Consider the following 25,764-nt stretch of genomic DNA (forward strand, 5'->3'; position numbering starts at 1 on the left):
GGCAACAACATTTTCTAACCTGCACACCTCTTCTAATCACTATAAATTGGACATCATTTCCAGAAACAGAGCTGATAGCAGGTAGTTGGGATTATTTACAACAGTTGGATCAGCTGGACTGATGAAAAAGAATATGGAAGTTAACAGTGGATCCTTTTTGGACAAGACTGTCTGATACATCCCCCTCACTCCATCCCACTTCCAAATTGCTATTTATTCCATATAAGTTTTCAAATCATGTTTTCACTTTCTCCTAGTACCTTTAGTTAGTAGGAAGCAATGTAATCTGAAAGGAGAGGATCATAGAGGATTATGGGAAAGTTCTGAAGGTGCTCCTAGCACTGGGGCACTAACTAATGGCCAGACTGGATCTGAGGAGCTACTTAGTACTGAAAAGACTTATCAGACAGACTTGGATGAAAAGGATTCATCATTATGGTAGGCATATACTTTTGTTTAATTTACTAAAGAACTCCCTTTAGACAGGGGGGTGGTGTTAAACAGCTTAAAGAGGTCTAAATAAGCAGTGTGTACTACTTTGTCTCATCCATTGCTTCAGTAATGTTTTTGAAGAAGTCACCAAGGTTAAGTAAGTAGGGCCTGACCTTGATGAATCTGAACTGGGTTGAGTTTAGTGTGTGTAGGCTACCTATATTCTTAAATATTAATTCCATAATAATCCTTTCCATAGCCTTACAGATGAGGCTGGTCAGGCTAATGGGTGTATAATTATCCAGGTCCATTTAAGCCCCACATTTGTGCAAGAAGGTGACTGTTGCTTGCTGGCAGTAAGTCTGTTTTGAGGCTGATATTGGATAGCTTCCGTAGGGGATCAGACAAGTCAGGTATCAGGATTACAGGAAAGCAGCCTGGTACGTTTTCTGACTCCACAGATGTAGTGCTCTTGGTCTTAGATATCACTTTGAAAACTTATTATTGTGTGATTTGAGTGGCAGGTATATGTTTGGTGTATGTGATCTGACTTAAAGATGTCTCATTTCCTATGACCTGAAATGCTTTCTACCATTTTGCTAAAAAAATCTGTCCTTACAGAGGGAACTATAACTAATACTTGGCAGCCAACTTGAAAATCCCATTGTATATCACTCACAGGGTGGACTGTGTAATTTCTATAAACTCTCAAACTATGGGCAATGCTACTTTAATCTATTTTAGATACTGGTATAGTATTCTAATATTCTTTTCGACAGGGCCTTTTCATCTTCCCATGTCTACTTGGTGATGTCTTATAATCCCCCAGGATACATTCCATAGAGACATTCAAAACTATCAAATATTGCTGACGTCTATGGTATTTCACTATGGCAAACAGGTGGAAAAGCAGACACTGATCACAGTTTTCACCATCCTTCTTTATGACATGGACTTTAGAATTCTATTGAAATGTTCCATTAGTTCATCAGTCTGGTGGTAACAGACTGAGATTTTGAGATATTTGTTTTTAAAACTCTGAAATAGGAAGTGCATTACTTTAGACACAGATGGCGTTCATTGCTTAGCAAGTATTTCTTTTGACATCCCCACTCTGGAGAATAATAGAGCCAGTGTTCTCGTTATAGTTGTAATATTAGCATTTCTGAGTGAGATTGCTTCTGGATATTTAATGGCACAATCTAGGATTACCAATATATACCAGAATCTATTACTGGACATAATTAGTATTTCCAAAAATATCCAATACCACTTAAAAGGCAATTCTATTACTGGCAGGCGAACTAGGGGATTACTGATTTGGAGCGGTTTTCTGGCACTTAGGAAATCCTCCACAAATATTACAAATATTTTCAATTTATCCCATTAAGCCCAGTCAACAGAACTTGGCTAAAACACTTGCCTTGGTTTTGTCCATATCTAGATGCCCCCCCCCCCACCCCTCATGGCTTCGTGCTAGTCTCATCACCAGAATTCTGAATGGTTTGAGTACTAGTAGTTGATGCATTTCATCCTCTTCCTCTTTCATTATCAGTTCTGATCCCTGCCGTTTGGTCTCACAACTTCTAGGTGTTCACCAAGTGCTGTCACATGCAAATTACAACCAACATGTCAAGACTCACAGAACAAGGAATGATTTCACTCAGACTATAAGTCATAGACCTTCTCCAATATGACTATACTCCAGCTTCCATAGTACAACAAACATTGGACACAAAGACACCATTACATTAGTTCCACAGGCCAGACATCACATGAGAGTTTTACAATGGGCACTTAGTGAACAATGGCTCTGGTTCACTTACTCACTTTACTCTCCTATCAGATTATCTGCAGTTTGCATTAACCATCCAAAGTAGTGGGTCCAGATAATCTCATACAAGCAGGCCGATCATTTCTTTTTCCTCTTCTGTCAGCCATGGCTACCATGGATACTTTTGTCTGGGGTGGAGGGGGGGCATTATGAGAGGAAGGCAGTCCAAGGATCATGGTCACAACAAGAGGCTCACCTTTACATCAGTCTTCTACAGCTGAGAGTGGCCCTCCTAGTTTTGCACACTTTAGAACTTCCTTCCCCAATCTACTCAGACAACATGTTGGTCGTAAGATATTCCAACAAATAATGAGGTACTTAATTATATCCAGTATGTTGAGAGGCCACGAGAGTGTGACAATGGATGATGTCTTTGGAGTGTTTTCTGGTGAAAACACATATCTCATGTTGGACCAACCCTTCAGCGTACAGACTTACCATTACATCCTGATGCCTCAAAAGGGGTTCCTCACCCAACAGGAGCAAGCAAAATCTTCATCTACCAAGAACAGCTTTCCTGTAATCTACCTGCCTCCACTGCCAACACAAAATATAACAGCTAGACTGCCCTCACTTCCCCACAAAGTCAGAAACCCAGGGATACTATGGTACATCCTTGGACAATTGGTGTGCCATATACTTTTACCCCCTTACACTAATGTATGAATCTGTGTGCAGGTGAAAGTATCCTCATAGCCTCCTTCTGGTACAGATAAATATGGCTCACACTGTTCTTGCCTGAACTCACACATCTTCCATGGTTACTAGATAACCAAATGGATCTCCTATCTCACCTGTCCAGCCAGCATCACTTGGACATCAACTCCCTCAGACTAACTACATGGTTTCTCCAATTCAAGTAATGGCCAATTACTCAACTTTAAGTATGAGACTCATCAGATTTTCTCTCTGCTTCCCATGAACAATCTACTAGAAAGATATGTATCAGTAAATGGAAACGATTTTCTTTTTTGGGCAGCATAATAAGGGCTACATCCATATTCAGCTGTTAACTCCTCTACTTTATAATTCCTACCCAACCTGTTTGATTTCATTTCCAGTTATTCATCCATCATGGTTCAGCAGCCATTTCAAACATTTGTTTAGGATTCAATTCAAGTTCTCCAACTTCACAGTGTGCGTGTGTGTGTGTGTGTGTGTGTGTGTGTGTGTGTGTGTGTGTGTGTGTGTGTGTGTGTGTGTAGCCTGTTTATACATAGCCTTTTTTAGGTATTGCTACATTCCTTATAAATAACTTAATTTTAAACAAATTTCTCAAACATATTGCCATTGCATTCTCAAAATACTGTACTTATGCCTTCTATATATTCTTATTGCATATTTCTCTCAGTTTTTGAACTAAGTATCTTACAACTTGAATTGTTAGTTTTTTTTTTCTTATTTTTTAATTACTTTCCTGGAGCTTTTCTCCTTGGGTCTCTGCTGAAAAAGAGCTCTCTGAGCCCCGTCAGACTAACCCACTTAACAAATGCAAAAATAAAAATAAATAAATAAAATTTATATATATATATATATATATATATATATATATATATATATATATATATATATATATGGGTCCACTTCTTAATTTCAAAATTACAAAATCCCAAAGTTCAATATATCGAATTTACAATCCTGAGATCTTGTAATCTCGAAATTAAAAAAAAAAAAAAAAGAAAGAAAAACATTTTTTTGCAGGGGGGTGTGGGGGGTGCAGGGGGGCTTGCCTCCCTGAAAAAAGATGTTTTTGTTTTTTTTCTTAATTTCGAGATTACAAAATCTGATGAGTGTAAGTTCAACATACTAAACTTCGGATTTTGTAATCTCGAAATTAAGAAGTGAACATATATATATATATATATACATATATATACATACACATTGCTTTGTTAAAGTGCACATTCCTTCTCAGGTCCTGCCAATAAACCTGCTCCACCATGTGATCTTACTTTTATGCTTCAACATCTTATACAAACATGTTTCAGCCTACTTCCAATTCTTTTATTTTATACATCTCCTGCAAAACAGTACCACAGTGGAAGGAAATGTAAAACGGTACAGCTGGGGTGGTCTCTTTAGCCTTAAACAAGGTCTCTGTGACTGCACAAAGATTTCAGCATCTTTCAAGGATAGGACTGCTTCCAATGAGTGAAGTTTCAGATTTATACTCCTAGCATTTAGCAGCATGACCTGGAGGGTGATTTTAAAGCAGTGGTACACAATCTTTTTGTGGGGAGGGCCACTACATGAATTCTTAATGCATCTGCGGGCCACCTCAAAACATATTAAGTCATTACGAGTTAACAATAGGTACAGGTGACTGGCATTTTTACTTAAGACAGCAGTCATGAAATTGCCTGTTTTGTACATCAACTTTGCATTTAATTTTATTCTGGCTTGCAGCCATGACTTATTACAAACTCTTGCAGAAAGTTACTACTGTTTACAGACTACATATTATAAACAACAAAGAATAGTTACTTCCGCAGCTAAAATTAGAGGTGTGTGCAACTGCAGTTAATTAGGTAAGTAAGCACGTGCTGGAAAGTTTGCATAACTGGATTAAGGCATAGCATTTTTTTCACTTTTTTAAAAATTTTTGGTTACTCTCTGGGGGCCGGATGGTGTTGCATTGAGGGCTGGATTTGGCCCTGGGGCTGGACGTTGTGCACCACTGTTTTAGACAGTATTCTTACATTGGGAATTTTGTTCTCGTGGCACTGCCTAAAAAAAGGCACTATGGGGGTGGCAAGAGACTTAGCCAGTAGCTGAAATCCCAGGGGTGACAGATGAAGACCATTTCTGGCAAAGCATTGAGGTTTGCTGACCATATCATCCCATGCTGACAGATACTGGAGCCCCTTAGAATGACAGTAGAAACTTGGCTAATTGCTGAAGTCAATCATTTTTTGTTTGTATTGTGGCATCATTCTAGGAGAAGGTAAAATGCTGCTCAAGGCTAGGGACATACCTGCCTGAGACACACAATCAGAGAGCTAAGTTATGTCTCTCTTCTTATAGTCCAGTGATTTATGTCTCAAGTTGTTCACACCAACATGGACTATGACAGAGTCATAACAGTACCTGTTGTTGAGGGACTTGAGTGCATGTGTGATGTGGTGTGGCAGATCCTGGCACCTGACAAACAGCTGACTGTGACTTTTTCCTTATTCATCCTGGTGAAAAGGACATCTGTGTATCTCACAACAGAGTTGCCTGTGACTAAGATGTTTGGTTTTGTGTTATGCCTTAGGGATTTATCTAATAAAACACAGATGTTTTGTGTACGATGTTCTGCAGGAGATGTATTATTGAAGCTTGCTTATGTTTGGGAGGTGTATGATGTTTAAGTAAGCTTTTACTAAGGACCTCTGCATAAGTAGGTTTATGTGTTGTTGGTTTGGTTGGTGCAGGAGGTAAGGTGCGTGTGCTGACAACCTGCATAGTGTCAGATGTACTGACTGGTGAGTGAGAGAGCCTGGATTCTAGGTTTTTAATATAGATGCATCTCTAGCATACTGAATTTGTGTGAACTCGACAAAATGGGTTGTCAGTGTTCATGAGTCAACTGTTACATTGCCTCAGGATGCCAAGTCAACCAGGCTGGCTGGGTAAACTTTGCAAAATTGTCCAATGCTAGGTAAGTTAATGTGCTCAGAAACAGGGAAAGGTCAAGAAGGACTAGACAACGTAGAGGACAGGAGAAGTGATCAAAAAATATGAAGGGCTTGTGGGCAAGATCTGTGTTGGTACTTCAGGAGTGAGGGGCAATCGTAAGAACCCACCAATGGAGCACCAGCAGAGTATGAAGGGAAAATTTGCAGGCAGAAGTGTTTCTGTCTATAACCGACAATGGTATTCCCCTGCTTCTCAGCAGTGTGCAAACAAACACAAACCCATGCAAACACGATGCTTATGTAGCAAACATGAGTAAACTGATTTAAACATATTAACCAATAAAAAAGCTCAAAACTGAGCCCTGTTCCAGCAACTTTCAATCAAATGAGTTCTGACTGTACACTTCTACCCCAAGGGTGCAGGAGAACCCTGTTCAACAAAAGATGGCCTGGTTTTGTGCTCAAGTTATCCAAAAAGAACTAGATTCAGCAGGTCTGAATCTAGTTGATGCTACACAATAATTTCAGTAAAAACAGCTCAAATAAGCAGTGATATAGTAAAAAAACAGTTCAGAAGTGCAGAATATAGTGAAAAATTCTACTTAGGTTTTAAAGAAATCAGCAGATGCCTTGGATCGATCAGATAAATACAGCAGAGTAGTAGCCGATCACCAAACTCAGTGGAGCTTTGTTAAAGCAAGCGCAAAGCCACACAAACATGTTGCTTATTGCAGCAAATATGAGTAAATATGAGTAAACTGATTCAAACAAATTAACCAATAAAACAGCTTAAAACTGTGCCCTGTTCCAGCAACCTTCGATCAGATGAGTTCTAACTGCACACTCCTGCCACAAGAGTGCAGGGGAGTCCTCTCCAAGAAGACAGTCTAGTTTAGTGTAGGTTGGGCAAATATGAAATGCATTTACAATTTCTCACAATGGCATTTGGTGTTATACATGATTTTTTTCATATTTCTTTCAGAACAAGTTGATTTCAGAATGTCATTTTTGAAATTTCAGTTTCAAAACTGTTTTTAATAAGAATTTAAAACAAATTCTGCTACTGTCATTCAGATTACTTACAGGGAACATTTTATCATTATCTGTCCATTTTGTTAACCAACTGTCCTAGTGCAGGTTGCAGTAAAATTAAACAAATGAAATCAGAGTTAACCATTTGAGCATTCAGAGTTAACTATGCTGCCATGTCTGCAGTGCTGGGACAAACTTGGCGAAACTCAGAAGTAGACAGTAGACTAGTAGAAAACGATGATGGGTCAGTAAAACAGGTCAAAGTATTGGTTTCTATCTGACTTTTGAAAAGGGACGATTGAAAATTCATAATATGCCAATGCTTTGACTCTGTCACGATAATGTTACTTTTGTTAGCAAAGTAGGAAATGTTTGTGAAGTGTGGTTAGGATAAACTTGATTTATAAAAAATGAAATGAGGACTGCTTAAATATGCTTCAAAACTATGATCGCTAGAGTTGTTCTTTTAGGAAAAGAAGCTGGAAAAGTTTGGCACCAAAGAAATGCAAGTACAAGGCTGAAGCTGTGATACATTAATAAGCAATTACATGATAAAGTAAGCTTTATTGCTGACTACACTGAAGAAAGCAATCAAATGACTCATTACAGCCGAGTGACATCTACAGGCGTTTCTGCAGTTACCTCCTACTGCTCCTCTAGGTGTCAAATATTGCCTGTTCATATTTGCATTAATAAATCCAAAACCATGCTACACACAAAGTATCAGAATATTTTATCTTGAAGCATATATGATGGCAAACACAATTCTATTGATATATGACCTCTGTTAATAAGTACTTGTTAGAACTGTAAGGTGATACATTCATTTTTTAAAGGCTGAAGCCACACCCACTGGGAGTTAAAGGTATACACTCAAAAGAGCTCTGCTGGAGGGAATGAGTTCAGCAAAGCAGTCTGAAGAGGAATAACAATATGTTGGGGTTTGTGTTTATAGCACTCCTCTGGCTAAGGCAATATTGACAGTGGTTGGAATTATTTTCTGGCTAAATCTTCAGAGAATTTACTGCAATCCTTATTCCTGTAGAAAATCAGACAGATATATGGCTAAGTTGCACAACTCCAACTCCCTTTACTGAAACAATGTATTTGCTTGTTTATGTATTTGTTTATTAATGTATACATTTATGTATGCATATGTGTGTATTTGTATGTATCTCATGTTTGAATATATTTAGTAACCAGTGCATTTATCGACATGGACTCTCTTCAGGCTCAGTTCATGTGCATGATTACACAAAGTAAAACAAATGGTGCAATGAACAAGAACTCATTAATGTAATACAGTGAGAATGACAGACAATACACACCTATCTATGTAAAATAACAAGTGAATACATCTTGAAAATAGAAAAACATGAGCAATGCAAACAATGTAAATTCCATAAAGTACAGATAAGCTTAATTGCATCTTTTCTACTGACTGTTTACAAAAATGAATGGATAGTGCTATACTTTGGGCTTACACATCCTAACACAAAAAGGGTGCTTGTTTAAAACATCACTGTATTTCTATTAAAAAGGCTCTGAGTATTTATTAGGAAAGGTGTCATGTAACATGTTTATGTGTCCAGTCAACAGCTGCTTACACTAATGTCAAAATTGTTAAACCTATACCATTGTGTCACCTGTGTCCATTACAGACACACACACCGTTAAATACACTAAACCTGTGATAGCTGCATACGCAGGATCACAACGGTATCGTTCAGGGACTTGGGATACAAGTATATATATATATATATATATATATATATATATACATACACACAGTAAAGCCTGGCCAATCCTGTGGTGCAGATTAATGAGGAATATGTTTTCTAGGCAAGTGTGTTTACACCACATCACAATGCTTCTTATGATCCAAAGGATTCAATTCTGAAGAAGCTTAAGAATTTTTATATGCCCTTAAGCTTATGAATCCCCAGCTGTGAAACACTATGTATAACAACAAACATAGTAACTTCTGAGCTACTTAAATTTATAGTAAATAGCAATTTTGGCTAGTAATATCAGTGGTATAATATAACTGACCATCACTATCCGAGGCTCAGGAGGTACAATAAAAGAACTGACCATCATTATCTGAGGCTCAGCAGGTATATTAAAAGAACTGACCATCACTATCCGAGGCTCAGCAGGTATAATAACAGAACTGACCATCACTATCCGAGGCTCAGCAGGTATAATAACAGAACTGGCCATCAGTATCCAAGGCTCAGCAGGTACAATAACAGAACTGACCAAAACTATCAGAGGCTCAGCAGGTATAATAACAGAACTGACAATCACTATCCAAGGCTCAGCAGGTACAATAACAGAACTGACCATCACTATCCGAGGCTCAGCAGGTAGCACACTTATTTTGCCTCCAGGCTTGGTACTTGGATTCACATATGTCACTCCTAACACTGCAGTGCAGCACAGTAGGGCTGAGGCATTGTTAGTGGTACTGCAGTAATAAGGTGCCTTTTGACTCCAGACGAGAGACTTGGATTAACATACGTCACTCCTGACACTGCAGTGCAGCACAGTAGGGTGGGGGCATTGTTAGTGGTACTGCAGTAATAAGGTGGTCTTTCTTCACACCAGCATGAAAATTGACAGCTCATTTGTCTGACGATATTCTGGTTAATTTGAGAGATCACATAACAACACTATTGAGAAACTGGGCAGCATCCCTATCGTCCTTCTCAAATCCCCCCAGTCAGTACAAAAATAATACTCTGGCTACTTCCAAAAACTCAAAAATGTGTGCAGAAGGCTGTATTAATTTGATAAACTGAAATAAATAAACCAGCCATCATGGTAATGCTTATCCAGATGAAGTAATCTTAGATTCATATATTATGACCTTATTTGTGTAATAAACAATGACTCTGGCAGTCTGGTACTACCTTGCTGATGTTAAATAACTCTTTTCATGTTTTTTAATATCATGTAACTCTTAACAGAATTCAACTGTTAATCCTTTTACTTTTCAGTTGTTTAAATTTAATTTAATCTTATATAATGATTAATATGATTTCACTGTCTGTAGAGTGCTTGGCATGTTCATTGTTAAGAGCTTTTCATGTCAGATGACCCATCTGGTTATAAAATTAATAATAATACTAATAATAATAATTTATAAAATAATATGTCACGTCTCCTTCTGCTACAAAGATATTAAACAACACTTTGGTCTGAGGCTTCCATGAATCCTTTTGTTTTTTACAGTACTGTCCTAATGAAGCTAGCATGGCTAAGGTTAAAAAACAAATTACAGTAGGATATATCCTGTTATTAGGTGTATGTATAAACATTTTCCTACAGGACACAGAAACTGTATTACATAAATGCAAATGCCTTGTGTGTAGTTTAAGAACAAAGCGTAAAACCAAACAGAATTCTGCAACAAGTCAATGTAACTCTGTTGAAAACATGCTGAATGCTCTAGAAAATCATGTTTTTCAAGAAAAAATCTTACTGTGGTATTCCAAAAGTCAAAATCTCATTTTTCACAAATTTGTGATATTGGCAGCTTACAATACCACATTGTCCACCCATATCACTTCTTCTGTCCACCCAGTAGAACTACCAAGTATTTCATGGTGTAATAACTGCATGTTTTTTTTTTTATTACAGGTATTGCCATTTACAGATGTGAATGACATGTATATTAAATGCAATGCTCTCCTTTCTGTGTTTTGACTTCCGAAGCCTTACTAAAAACTTTCAGTCTTAATCAGACTTGGAACATTTTGATTAGGTTTATCTACTTTTAGGTATGGGATATGTGATTAATGAAATCTGATGACTGGCGAGAAGTGTACATTCAGCCATTTGTTCTACTTACTAAAGGCTGTAGCTGGGTGCCAGGTAACATGAATTGCACCTGTTGAGCGAGCATGGCAGCTGCAGTTTTCTGTTGGATCAGATTATTACGTCCATTGATTTCCAACTGTGTTTTCAAATGCGGAGGAGGATGAAGATACTTGCAATTCTCTCTGGTACAGCGACCCTGAAAAATACAGACACTTGATTAAATATGCAATTTTAATACAGTCTGTATGATTTGTATTACATATATATAGTGCTATGTCAGATGCATAAGTCATACACAGAAATACTGATATTTTAGCTTTCAGGTAGCTTGGACAGACTACAGTTATGACTAGAGATGCTATCGATATATTGTCACAACAGTAATGGATAACTTTTGAAAGTAACACTGTTATAACTGCATCCTCTTTTCTCAGAATCTTCTACTGTTAGCTTTGGACAGTGAGAGGTTCCAGTAAATGGCCTTTTCGTTTACATTTTATTTGTCAGTCAAACTGTTCCTGCTGTCTGTCTGTCTGTCTCTCACTCTTTAGCATCCATCAAGGCAATGCAGTGTGCTCATGAAGTAGTTTATCTGCCATCAATTTGACTGACATCACTGTGTCCTATGAACTCTCAAAAGATGTCACAGTCCAAAGACGGCTGTCATGTGATAAACTCAGGATGAAATCTAATGAAGCACATTTTATTTATTTATTTATTTCCAGTTTGATGATCGGGGAGGTCCACTGGGCTCAAAGAGCCTGTTTTCAGTGGAGGCCCGGGGAGAAAAACTCCATAATACAAAGTACAAGCTACATAACACAAAGTACAATACATAGTTGCAAAGGTACCAGTTAAACAACTTGTAACTAAGAATAGCAAAACTAAACAAAGTTAAACCGCAACATGAAGTAAAATATAATACATACATGTTTACTGGTTGAGAAACAGTAGTACAGAGTTAAATTTGTACAGAGGTTTGAAACATCTGAAAATGGTATAAAAGTATTACTACTAGTTAAATCAGTTTTACTGTATTTTGCCACGTGAATCTGCTGCATGTCGCCTGTTAAATAAAGAAGAGATGTGGTTAGTGAGTAAATCACCACTGTTTAATGCATCTGCATAAGAAGGTCAGGGTAGCATTTTAAACACCGCCAAAAGCCAAGGCATTAATTATTTTGTAGGTCTTTGGCTGTTTGGCCTGGCTCAGGGTAGCGTCTTAAACACTGTGAATAGCCAAGGCTGATCAATGCATCATCATAATTACGCAGTTATTTTGTAAGTCTTTGGCTGTTTAATCTACCACTGAAGAACGAGTTCCCTCTCTAACACCGAGTTAACTCATCTAGGAACTGCTTTAGTAAATTACCAAGGAAGCTGCCCTACTATTAAAAGCAACATAGCTGCTTTACATTCCACTGTTGACCGAGTACCATTCAAGAGAGTATGTAGACTGCATATACTCGGATCACGCTGTCTAAACTAGCTACAGAGGCTCCTGCGGTGAACTAGTTCATGAACGCCGGCTTATACGTAGCTCTGCTAGCTAGCCCCAATTCTAAGAATTACCGGATCTATTGTTAGACTTTAAAATCATATAAGGACTTCTTGGGCCACCTCGCTATTAAAACTCCGAGTCTAACTCTCTAACAGGTAGAGGTGCACACATAAACACGGATAAACCGCGTTAGAGACGTGCTTAGTGATATGGTCCACAATTATGTACGATAAGCGGAGCGCTATATCTACTATCACTCCTTCAACAAGTACACTGAACTTTTGTCTAGCGTGTGGGTGTATTTGGCCCTAGTTTAACATTAACTACGAACTTTGGGACTCATTCCATAACAAAAGAGCCCTAGCTGCAGTTACTGTACAAGCATTTTATGCAGTTTTTTAGTGAACATGTTAGTTATATAGAGATGTTGCAAGCTGAATATATAGAGATGTTGCAAGCTGTATACTAGACTTATGGTCGCTTGTGTATTCTCCCCTGCTATATTTGATTGAACGTCTAGCGTCACTGTTAAAATGAATGTTTGACCACTGGTCGTTTTGTACTATTCAATCTGCTTATTTTAGCTGGCCTGTAAACTTACTGATAAGCGGAATAGTTGAACTAATTGTTGTACAAACCCACTAGTAAATGCATTTTACCTTGCTCAAGCTTGTACTAACCTAATAAGCATATTAAGTTGAATACAAATGTTTTCCTTGAAAATGTGATTATTTGATGCATTATCCCTTCTAGAACTTTGTTTAACATGTGTGTTTTGTCCTAATACTCATACCTCCACTTTCTCTTCTCCCCTTCTGTTCCCAGCACTACTACCAACTGACCTGTACTAGGTCTTGGGTCTCACCCTGTCTAGGACTGCTGCCTCCACCCCAAACTAAGGATCATTATCAAACCTCTCTGGGATTCTTTCCCCTAAAGGACATAAGAAAGTATGTTTTATACTGTATGTTACCTAAAAACACAATTGTTATTTTCACCCTAAGTGCAACCTGTAAAACCCAAAGCCAGGATAGGCAGAAGCCAAACCCTTCCCCCTCCCAATCAACAGAACAACTTTTCTCAATAACCTTCTAATCAACTATCTGTGCCCACTAGGTGGCTCCCTCCTCCCAGGTCATTTTCCCGTTGCAACAAATTCTACATTGTACTATTTTTCTCTCAAACAACCACTATACTTCCAACTTTGCTATCTAATAGACCCAATCCTACCCCATTACTTCTATAGACTTCTCGACTGTACAAAGTATTATCTCCTTAAACAAACCCATTCTCATATGTACAAAGTATTATCTCCTTGAAAAACTCACCTTAAACAATCAGCACTCCACTGATTGTTTTACCTGCTTTTTCTTCTTCTTTGGCTCTTCCCGCTCCGTTCGCCCTTCTGGCTCACTCTGCTCCCCTACCCTGCCCCCAATTCCCACCCGCCCCCACTACTCCTACATTTATACTACCATAACCACTCCCCTGTCTGATTGGCCACTCCTACTAACCACTCCCCTGACTAATTGGCCACTCCTACTAAACAGTCACATCCAATCCCATATCATACCCCATACACCCACTTTTCCTATTCCCAACTCTCCCACCCTCTACCACCTCTATAACCTCCCCCTTACTTCTCTTAGACTTACCTACTACCATAGCTACCATGTATCCACCAACTCCCTCCTCATCCCCTAAACTGAAACCATTGTATTACCTCATACCCCCACTCATAATACTTCATCTCCTCACCACCTATGAATTCCACTACCTGCCTAATTCTCAACACTCTACATCAAGTACAACAATCCACTTCCATACACACACTCCTCCCACAACACATCCCCACTTCCACTATACTACAGCTCCAAAACCTCTTTATCCATTACGACCAACATACTTAAACCCAAAGACTAAAAACTATTACCAACTCCTACTAAAGTTCACCAAACTCATACAAAATTTACGTAATCTCATAGCCGATGGTGACATCCATCCTAACCCTGGCCCAAGCTCATCAACCGTCAATAACCCCATAGATGTAACTCCTACCAACATAAGAAATTCACATAATGCCCCAAAATCATTTCTAATCTGTCACCTAAATATCAGAAGTATAAAAAATAAACTCCAATACCTGCATGCACTCATAGATATACACTCACCTGATGTTTTCTGCCTTACAGAAACTTGGCTTAAACCCACTATCACTGACAATGAAATATTACTCCCCCCCACTACAATATAATAAGACTTGACTGTAAAGTGAGAAAAGGAGGTGGAGTAGCCATCCTATACAAATCTTCTCTAGAGTTAACTACAATTAACATCCCCCCTGACCAAATAATTACCAACACCGAAACAATAATCTCAAGAATTCAACTCAACAAACACAAAGCTATAAACATAGTATGTAGTTATATTCCTCCAGGCAATAACATAAACACCTTAGAAAGCACACTCCAATGGTTATCCTCCTCTCACCCCCAAGAAACAATCATACTTGGAGACTTCATCATCGACTGGACAACTTGTTCAGCACATTTCCCAACCTCCCATATTAACTTACATGGTTTCTCCCAAACTATTACTACCCCCACCAGAATCAACAAATTTAACAAAAAGGAAAGCATTATAGACTGGATCTTAATAAATAACAATCCTCAATTGTACAAAGCAGGTACCCTACCCGAGGACATAAGCGACCACCTCCTAACCTATATAATGAGAAAAAGAGAAGACATGCCTCAACAAACCACCTTTATAACCCGCAGGTATACAAAGAACTTTAACCTAAACAGTTTCCAATCTGATCTAAGCCTATACGGATGGGCCAAACTTAAAACACTACCCCTTGACCAAGCAGTCACAGAATTCAACACCACCTTCCTAGCCATCTTAGACAAGTACGCTCCCAAACGTAGATATAGAACCAAAAACAAAACAGTACCATGGCTAACCTATCCTAATAGACAAAAACTCACTTCTAGAAATAGAGCATGGTCCTCATGGAGAGCCACCAAATCCCCACAAGCCCACATAACATACAAACAGATTAGAAATGAAGCTAAAAAATCTATTATGTTAGACAAACAAAACTACTATTTCAATTTACAGCAAAAACACCAAAATCAGCTCAAAAATTTCTGGTCAGGTCTGAATAAACTACTCCACCCAGGTAAATCTTCTACCCCCCACCCCCTCATCAACTTTAAATCTATCCCCTGAATCAGTAGCAAGTACCTTTAACACTTTTTTCACTGAAACCGTCAAATCCCTAGCCAATAATCTATCTCCCTCTTCTTCTTCCACAACCTCACCTACTCATATACACCCCCCTCCCCTAAAACTACAGCCTATCTCCACAGACTATATCAAATCTTTACTTGAGAAATTAAAACCTACTACCCTTGCAGCCGACCAACTTTCCACAGAATTCCTACAAAAAGCCGCTAAAGTAATAGCATACCCTATTTCCATCTTAGTCAATCGTACTATCCAAGAATCCTACATCCCCTCCATCTGGAAAATCTCACACATTCTTCCACTTCATAAAGGAGGAAACTCCATAGAATTCTCAACTCACAGACCTATCGCAATTCTATCTCCCCTAGCCAAAATAATGGAGAAATGCATACAGAAACAACTATTATCCCATCTCATACACAATTCTCTCTTAGCTTCATCCCAGCATGGTTTTAGACCAGCCCACAGTACAACCACTGCCCTTCTCTCCTTCTCTCACACAATAAATCACAACCGTAATCAAAATCTGCTCTCCTCTGCCCTATTCCTCGATCTATCTAAAGCATTTGACATGGTAAATCACAACTTACTCTTAGACTCCCTCAACTCACTGTCCATAGATAATTCAGTATGTAACTGGTTCCACTCATACCTAAACGGTCGACAACAAGCTGTCTTATGGAAAGATAATATATCCCCCCTTCTACCTGTGACCCTTGGCATTCCCCAAGGTTCCATTCTAGGTCCCATTCTTTTCTCTATATTCATCAGTGGTCTGCCCAAAAGTATACCACAGGCTACTTCCATACAGTACGCAGATGATTCCACACTAATCTGCACTGCCTCTACTCCAGCAGAATTACAATCCCTAACCCAGTCTACCTTTAACAAAGTAGAAAACTGGCTTAATTCTCGTTTACTCCTACTGAACCCAAATAAAACCAAACTACTACTTTCTCCCCCACCCAAAAGCAAACACCACCAATATTTATAGTCTCTTCAAGCAATGGGACCACAATTTCTCCTGAACCAAACACCAAACTACTAGGCATAATCATTGACAACAATCTGAATTACAATGCCCATATAGACAAAACCATAAAAACAGTAAATAAAAAAATAGGATCCATGTATAGGATAAAGAAATTTCTAACCCCAAATGCCAGAACCACCATAGCTCGCACACATCTTCTGTCCTCCCTTCTCTATGCCTCACCCATCCTCACTAATCTATCTATATCAAACCTCAACAAAATCAGCAGCTGCTATAACAATATAGCTAGATTTGCCACAGGCTCCACATACAGAACCCACCATTGTAATCGTCACAAATTAGGTTGGCTAGAACTTCCCAATCAAATATACTATAACCAACTCATATTTGCTCATAAGAATCCTCTACCAACCTACCAGTACCCCGATTTTAACTAAAATGATCACCCCCTATAACAACCTAACATCCCTCCGCTCATCCAGCAGAATGCTAGTACAAACAACCAAAGCAAACAACTCAGCTGGAGATTCTTTGTTCTCCAACTCTACTGGAAAAAAAATGGAACTCCCTTCCTCCAGAAATAACCTCTAACAGTTCCTTGCCTCAATTCATAAAAGCTCTAAAGACACACATGCACAGACTCTGGCTATGTCCATGTCTAAACCCCGACTAAACTAAACAAAAATGACACTGAGCTAGTCAAAAAATAGTTGTGCTCCTATCAAAACCCCAATTAACCCAAAAACATAACAACTAACTTATTAATCCAAACTAACTCACAGATGTGTCTACCAGTTCCCCCCTCTACAACCTATTTTTTCTGCCCACACTAAACAAAACCCCTCCAACCAAAATACCTTTTTCTTTCTTATCTTCCATTGCTTTCTATCTGAATATGCTTATCTTACAGACACACCCCTTCTAAAAGATTGACTGCTCTGAACTCATTGCTTCAAAGAAATTGTTTTTTATGTCTCACCTATAAGTAACCTACAAATGACTTTTATCTTTGACCTATTGTTAACTTCCTAAACATCATTACAAACTGAATTTTTTCTCTCCTTAATTTGTTAACTAAAACTTTGTAAACAGCTCTATTGCTACATTTTAAAAATTTGGTAACCTATATTATTATTTATTACTAAATGTCTACATTTTTATACTGCTGTTACTAAATGCTTTGATAACATGGAGCTTTTCTCCCCAGGCCTCCGCTGAAAATGGATATGTATCCAGTCGGACTTTCCCGGTTAACAAATGTAAAAAAAAATAAATAAATAAAGTAACATTAAAATACGGTTAATCCCTAGTGTGTAAGGCAGATCTCAAGAGTTCTGTGTGGGGTGTATAATAAGATGTTTGTTAGTGCTGGACATTTAGTTGATTTAAAAATAAGCTTGTGAGCTGTGGTAAGTTGGAGGTAGTCTAGGTAGTTGGGAAGTTCTAGCCACTGCAGCCGGTGGAGAGGTATACAGTGGTGAGTGGAGTATTTGGATGTGGTGGCGAACTTTGAGATTTTATTGTAATAGGATTCTAGTTTAGAAAAGATGGAGGAAGATAGGTTAGTTAGTAGGGAAGCACCATAGATCAGTGAAGGTAGTAAGTAGGTAGTGGCAAGGGTCTGTCTTGTTGAAGGGGAGAGGAAGTGGGAGTTTCTGTACAGCATGCCAAGTTTCTGAAGGGTTTTCTTAATATTTAGCTGAATATGGGTATCAAACTTTAGGTGTTCGTCAAAAGTAACCCCAAGAAGTGTAGCAAAAGTAACAACTTCTATAGTGGAGTTGGCATGGCTGATAATATTGAAAGAGGTTTTGTCGAGGGGTGAGATTTTGAGGGTGAGAATAGTAGAATTTTTGATTTGTTGGCATTCAGAGAGAGATGATTTTGAAGCATCCAGTTTCCGTAGTTGAGAAGGCAGTTGGAGTTTTAGTTTGGAGCTCAGGGAGGTTAGAAGCAGAGCAGCCCAGAGTTGAGTCATCTGCATATTGAATTATCCTAGTATTAGGAATGGCTGCATGGAAATCATTAACGAAAATATTAAAGAGCATAGAGCCGAGTATGGATCTCTGGGATACCCCGGTTGGGGTTGGAAGGAAGGCTCAGGCAATTGGTAAGCATATAATCTTCACAGCTCTACTGACAGCCTAAAACTTTGTGTTGTGTGTGTGTGTGTGTGTGTGTGTGTGTGTGTGTGTGTGTGTGTGTGTGTGTGTGTGTGTGTGTTTGTGTGTGTGTGTGTGTGTGTGTGTGTGTGTGTGTGTGTGTGTGTGTGTGTGTGTGTGCGCGTGTGTGTGTGTGTGTAAGTCTTCAAATCTGTATGCATAGTTTTTAGTACTCATTTCATGAACTACATATTGATACTGTGTGAATACCTTCTAACTAGTTCTCTTTCTCTCCTGGTGAAACTGTATCACTTCTTCTGAGTGGCTACTATCAGTTGCAGATGCCAGGGGTTCTAGTGCATACAGAGCAAAAGTCCAAGACAGAGGGGGCAAGAGTGTAATAGGACTGTGGACGGTGCATATACAGAAGCATGCACATACTCACAAATCACAATGGCATCACTGCACATGCTACATGGATGGGAAGGGTAAGCTATAAGAAAATGCCTATCTTGTTGTCAGGATGACACCATACCAGGTTCTGTCATGTGTTATAGAGACAGACAAAGGGCACAAGGATGCGTTAGAAATCAGACAGAAGGCAGAGAACCACAATTTGAAACATATCTTTAAATGTAAAACTTGGGATCGCTTAGAGTTCATGAATTTATATACTTCAAAATCCTTCTGGACATACATACATGCATGTAAATATTTCAGGCATGTGCAATAATGCCCTTCTAGCCTGCCAAAATACTAAAACAGTTATTCCCATAATAATTGTCCAGCTGGTTCTTAAAAATATCTAAACTAGTGCTTGCTTTAATGTAATTTGGTAGCTATTATATGTATCAACTACCCATCTTAGATAACCAACTAGTATACCTTTCATTCTTAGATAATCTTCAACACATATTGTATGATGATTCCCTATTTTTTAATAACCCCAAACATTCCCAGAGGTAGCTGTCCCTAAATGTCCTTATATACCTGAGTAAGGTCTCCTTTTAAATGTACAAGTTCAGATATTTTAGTTTTTAATAATAACTTAAAATGTTCATATCCATTAATGCCCTTGATATATCTCCACTGTACAAGTTTACTCATGCTTGTTTTCTTATGTGGTTCCCATATTGTTATTCCATACAAAAGTCCTGGTCCAATGTAACTCACAAGCAATGATTTCACCATTTCTAATTTTATGTTTTATACAACCTATAGTTCTATAATTATCACTAACCAAATAGTTAGTCTGATTAGCAAAACTGCAAGCCGGATCTACCCATATACCCAGGTCTTTAACTGAACCTACAGCTTCAATCACTGTGTGCAGTATTAAATATTCGCATCTCAATCTGTGTCTTCTTATATGCTTAGTTTTTAATGTATTAATCAGCATTTTTTTCCTACCCCAAATATTCAGTTATTCAAGTTTTTTTCAAAGACATGACCTATCAGTAATGCAATCAGTTTACCTATTTTCAAGTCATTTGCATACCAGACTACAGAATACTTCAGATGAAAAAGATAGATCTGAAAGATACAACCTAAACAAGTATGCACCTAGGACAGAACCCTGTGGGACACCCTGACTGTAACCTAGAAACTCAACTGTCTGATTGCTGCATGATATTGCATGTTTATTTGTAAGCCATGCAGCTATCCAGCTTATCAAGAGTACACCCATATCTAGTTCTAATTTATTAATCAGTGTTTTATTTATGATATCTTGTGAAAATACAGGGCTAATTTCCAATTTCCAATGCTCCTAGCATCTACAACCATCAGAGGTATATCAAATGTTACCTGTGAACTGTTACATTTTTGACTTGGCAATAATCCTGTGTTGTGATTGTTAAATATTGCAATATATCCACTGCAAATATTGTGCTCATTTGTCTTGACAAGTGTCCACCATCCTGTCTAAACGTGTGCCAAAAGCAGACTTAGATGTTCTACACATTTCCATTTTTAAAATGGGCCATTTTTCACGTAGGTATTTACCTAACAATTATATTCATTCACAGTGACCTGACTCTTATTTGTGTGTGTGATTTGTTACGAAATACGTCTTAACACCTGTGCAACCTATGCCATCTAAGAGAGCCGTAAGTTTCCAACTAACAGTCAGAGTCCTTGCAGATAAGATCAGTTGTATCAACATGAATACAATTCCATACTTTCTTAAATTAAGGTGTATATTTTTGTTCCTGGCAAGCAAAACACTATTCAGTGTTCATTATCTTCTTTGCATATGTATCAGTACCTCTAATAACTAAATCTCTTATTACAATAAAATCACTTCTGACCAGATCTGAAGACTCTCTGACTTCTAATTCAATAATATCTGGTCTGTCAGTTGTTACAAAGGCATGCTCTTTGTCACAATCAGTCTTATTAATTCCACTCATCATTACTGATTACATTTGCAGGCATACATTTCTCATCCAGCTGGCTTTGTACGACTACAGCTTGAGTTGTCTTTATTTATTTATTTACTATTGACATTTGTTAACCGTATTGGTCCAGCTGGGCCAGAGGCCCATTTTCAGTGGAGACCCGAGGAGAAAAGCTCCAGTTACAAAAAACATTAAGGATTACATAGGTAACAAAATAGCAAGTAGCAATACCAAGTGACACTCCCAAAACATATTCGTATTAATTTGATCATAATTAAACATATTTAGATTACCTAAGAAAAAAAATCACAATGAAATAAATCGATGAACTATTTGTGATATATGCACAAACAAGTTATATACAAGTGATCAGATCGTGTCATCTTCGGTCTTTGTTCTATTTTTTCTTACAATAATGTTCTTCAGTCCTTCCACGTTCAGTTTTGATTTCTTTCTTTCTTTTCATCTGCCCCTTGCTTCTTTTTTTTTTTAACCTTCTCTTTTGGAAAAATGATTCAGGTGTTTTCTGATAGAACAACGTTATCATTCACAGTAATGGGTCTGCTACATAACAAAGCACTGTCCTTTTTAGTATGTATTCTCTTTGCATTATAGACAATAGTCAGCTTCTTTTTCTTCCTTGTTATTTTCTGTAAACTTCTTCCTTCATTGTTTTTCTTTATTTTCTTCTACATACTCTGAATCCTCAGACTGATGAATACTTCTATCCCGAATTCCAAAGCTGTCATCGGTAGAATCCTGTTTAATAGCTATTTGCACTTTGTCATTTATTTCATCAGTCCAATCATTAATACATGTAACAACAGTTCTCCAAGCTGTGGCAGTTGCACAAGTGTAATCATCAACAGTAAGTCTAGATTTACTTCTAATAACAGTAAGCAGATCCTGCAATTTGTAACATGACGAACACAGATCACCAGTGTTATCACGTTACCTTTACGTATACATAGAATTTACTACACTTTACAAGATACTTGTGCTTTGGCAAAACATTAGTGGCATACTCATTTAAGGAATCCATTGTCATTATAAACAATTCTAAAAGAAAAGGGTGATCAAAAATCAGTTACCATAGAATTTAAAGAGATTTGAAGTCAACTTTTATGAGAAAAATCACACAAATACAAGACTAAATATTAAACTAAGTACAATAAAGTCATCTCTGTGATCTGCTTCACCAGTTGTGCTAGCCACAGAATTGCTGGATTTCCTTTACATCGCACAAAACTCGTGCAGTAGCTTCGGCTCCCTTTCACTCTGTCACACCTCATTATAAAAGTAAAGTTCAAAAAATCATAAACCAACGCAGGATTGTTTCAGATAACCTTTGGGTTGTCCTCTCTGCATTCTGTGGGAATGTATAGCTGGGTAGGCTGTAGGTTGTTTAAAATTTTCCCTTTCTAACAATAAACAGTGAAAATTAGAGGTAAAACAAGAAAAATAAATCAAAGTAAATTTTCCTGTCAAAAAGCTATCTCTTTCTTCCTCCATATAGTGAAAAACATAAGTAAAAATAAATTATAAATCAAAATAAATCATCTTAACAGGTAATTGCACAGTCACAAACCAACACAGGATTGCTTCATATAAGGTTTATATAGTTATTAGAGTTTTTATTCCCTTTATTTTCACATACTCTCCCACACGTATTGCAGACTGATTCACACCTATTGAAAAAATTGTTGATGGGTTTTCACTATCACTAGGATTATCCTAACACAGGTGGTAACAGTCTACTGGAAACCAGTTAGCTGTCCCATTTCAAACATTCATAATTAAACTTGCTGAATCTCTTTTTCTTATTATAATTTATTGGCCGTTCTTCTCTAATCATAAACTTGAGCAGCACTTATTAGCTTTTAGCAGAAAGCCTGCAGTTTTACAATGTCAAACCTCATGTTCCTTTTCTGTGAATTCTCCTTTGTGTGAACCAGTATGGACTCACTGATCTTCAGGTAATAATATGACACTGCAATATGGAATTCTTCCTTGAAAACTGAAATTGCCCCCCTTTCAACCATTGAACATCTTATCAAATACTTTATTTCAATAAACGAATACCCCCACCTCAGCTGACACTGTTGTATTAATCAATTTTAATTATCTTGCTCATAAGCATTTCTTGTCTTTCTCTAATTTCATTGTGCTATTTGCCTATGTCATTTTGAATTCTGTAAACACAGAATAAATTGTTAACCCACTACATACACATTAACTGCAGCTGTAATTCCCCACTAAACCTTTACAAATTGCACTATTTTTTTTGCGGGACAATCATTCAATAGAAAACCTCTTCCCTCTTGCACTGGCTTTGCAAACAAAAACAAGTAAGATTTGACCTAAGATCTGACTTACATACAGCACAAACAATTAAGAAAGTTCACAAAAAAATGGGTCCTCTTTTTAGAAATAAAAAGTATTTAACTAACATCTCTAGGGTTGCCATTGCTAGAACCCATCTTCTATCAACACTTCTGTATGCTTCCCCAATTCTCACCAACCTTAAAAAGATAGATTTAATTAAACTTGAAACAAGCTACAATAAAATAGCTAAATTTGCAACTGACTGCCCACATCATACCCACCACTGTGACTCCTTAAAAAAAATCCCTGGTTAGAACTCCTACAACTTCCATCCTATAACCAATTAACCTTAGTACACAAACTAGTAGTTAAACCTGAAAAAACCCTGCCCTTCTAAATATTCTCCAGCCCCACACCACAAATTGAAGTCTTCGCTCAACAAATAAACCTCTACTACAAGTGTCCAAATCCACTAATACAGAAGGGGACTCACTATTTTCTCATCATGTAACAACAAGGTGGAATTCACTACCTCACAGCATCAGAACCAGCACAAATACCAACCAATTCAAAAAGATTCTTAAAAATGATCTTAATGACACCTGGTTTTGCTCCTGCACTACTCCAGGCTAACTAGTTTTAATAGTTTCTGGTCATACTTTTTCTTCTTCTTCCCTGACCACCTCATAATCTATGCTCTCTCTCATGTCTAGGTAATCTCTCACCTCATCTTTTTCTATCCAGTTTCCCCCCCACAAACCCTTCCTCAGCTTAATTTGAGAAACTACAATGTCTACACTATAATAAAAATTATATCAGATGACTGCATAATACAAATGTCAGCTATGATACCACAGAATGTAACTTCTGGTGTATTGTAAGTCTTGTATATTTTTTGTATAATTTCTTGTACATGTTTTGTATAATCTCTATGTGTGGAGCTTTTTTCCCCAAGCAGTGATGGCTGGTGACGTCAAATCAAAGGGGGGGGCTGCAGGAGACAACTGAATGGGTAGGGCCAATGGGAAGGGGTGTAGCTAAATATAAAGGGGTGGAGCTATGGTAAAAACCGCAAAAACTGGGACTTTAATTATATAAGCTGCCCTGGGTGTCACTGCCAAATCATCATTATGAGAGTCTAATTAAGACAAAATGAATTGTAGAAGAAAAAGTATTTCAATGCATTGGCTACATGACAGCTTAATTAATAACTAGATGGAAACAAAAAGGTTGTAAGGCATGAAAAAATAAATTACTTTTAAATACATTACTGGAATGCCAGTCAAAATCAACTATAAAAAAACAAGCAGCACTTAACTCAAACCACTTCTCCTTGCACTGCAGTTCTAATTATAATTTATATTCACCTTTATAAAAGTACCAATTAACATGCTAAAAGTAGCAGTCTCTGTGATACCCCGACTTGTAAAAATGTTTCTTATCCAAAAAAGACCTGCTGCCTGACAACAACTACATACTTAAAAACTGAGGAAAAACAGAAACAAACCAAAAGAAAAAAGACTGCTGGATACACTCAAACCACTCTAAAAGTTTATTGTAAAGTGCTTTTTGTCTGGGACAATACCCAGACTTCCTCAGACAACCAGCTTACGCAAAAAACACTCCTTAAATACAAGTCAATTAATTATTTAATTAGTTAATAAATAAGTGTATAGACTTTTAATTTTTTTTAAACTTTTGATACAATTGAGTAAAAAAATTAATGAACAATAGTAATTAATTAATAAAACGCCTATAATATGAATAATATAACCTGACAGCAAAGACATTTTGAACCAAGGGCAGCAAGCTTATAAATTTATAAAAATTAAAAACACAAACATGTATATACTTTAATACATGTATACTAAAACCTTTGATACAACTTATAAACATCTGTATAAAGCTTGTATGTAAAATTTGTTTATATAAAAAAATTTTTTTAAAAAAAACTTTTATATATATGACACACCATCCTATTGGCTTAACTCATACTGCCAAAGTATTTTATGGGTTATATTCTTACTTTATCTACCCAAGTTCTTTAGTTTCAAAATACAAGTGAGGGATATATTTTTGTTGAGGCCAGGATCTCTACTAGAGTCTAGTCTCAACTGCCAAAGGAGTTCCTTCTGCTCCAGTAAGAGTGGATATGGACCCCCCTTCCAATCCCCTGCAACCTGATCCAATACCCGGAACACAAACGTGTGTGTTGGGAATTTTTTACAATGTTTGGCTAATGCGTTCTCAATTTTATTCCTTCTAATACTGTATATGTGTTCATATATTCTCTCGCTCAGCCTTCTATTGGTCTTCCCTACATAGAACGCATAACGACCTTCACACTGAGCCAAGTAAACAACTGACTTTGAATTACAGTTATATCTCCCTACTGGTTTACAAATTCTACCATTCACTGTAACGTTGGTTCCTGTTGATATGTATTTA

At 37.5% G+C, this 25,764-nt stretch overlaps 1 protein-coding gene across 8 annotated transcripts in view; it reads right to left on the bottom strand.

The window, feature by feature from the left end:
* The window catches only part of LOC122789971 (muscleblind-like protein 2), a 938,268-nt gene that overhangs the window by 286,716 nt on the left and 625,788 nt on the right, over positions 1 to 25,764 (bottom strand). For all 8 annotated transcript variants that reach the window (XM_044057477.1, XM_044057472.1, XM_044057473.1 and 5 more), the window contains one exon: positions 10,775 to 10,939. In XM_044057477.1, the coding sequence (XP_043913412.1) occupies positions 10,775 to 10,939 (165 nt within the window). The remainder of the gene's footprint in view (positions 1 to 10,774; positions 10,940 to 25,764) is intronic.

The sequence above is a fragment of the Protopterus annectens genome, chromosome 15.part0 (assembly GCF_019279795.1).
Source record: "Protopterus annectens isolate FY-2018-M chromosome 15.part0, PAN1.0, whole genome shotgun sequence".
In the NCBI taxonomy this organism is placed as follows: domain Eukaryota; kingdom Metazoa; phylum Chordata; order Ceratodontiformes; family Protopteridae; genus Protopterus; species Protopterus annectens.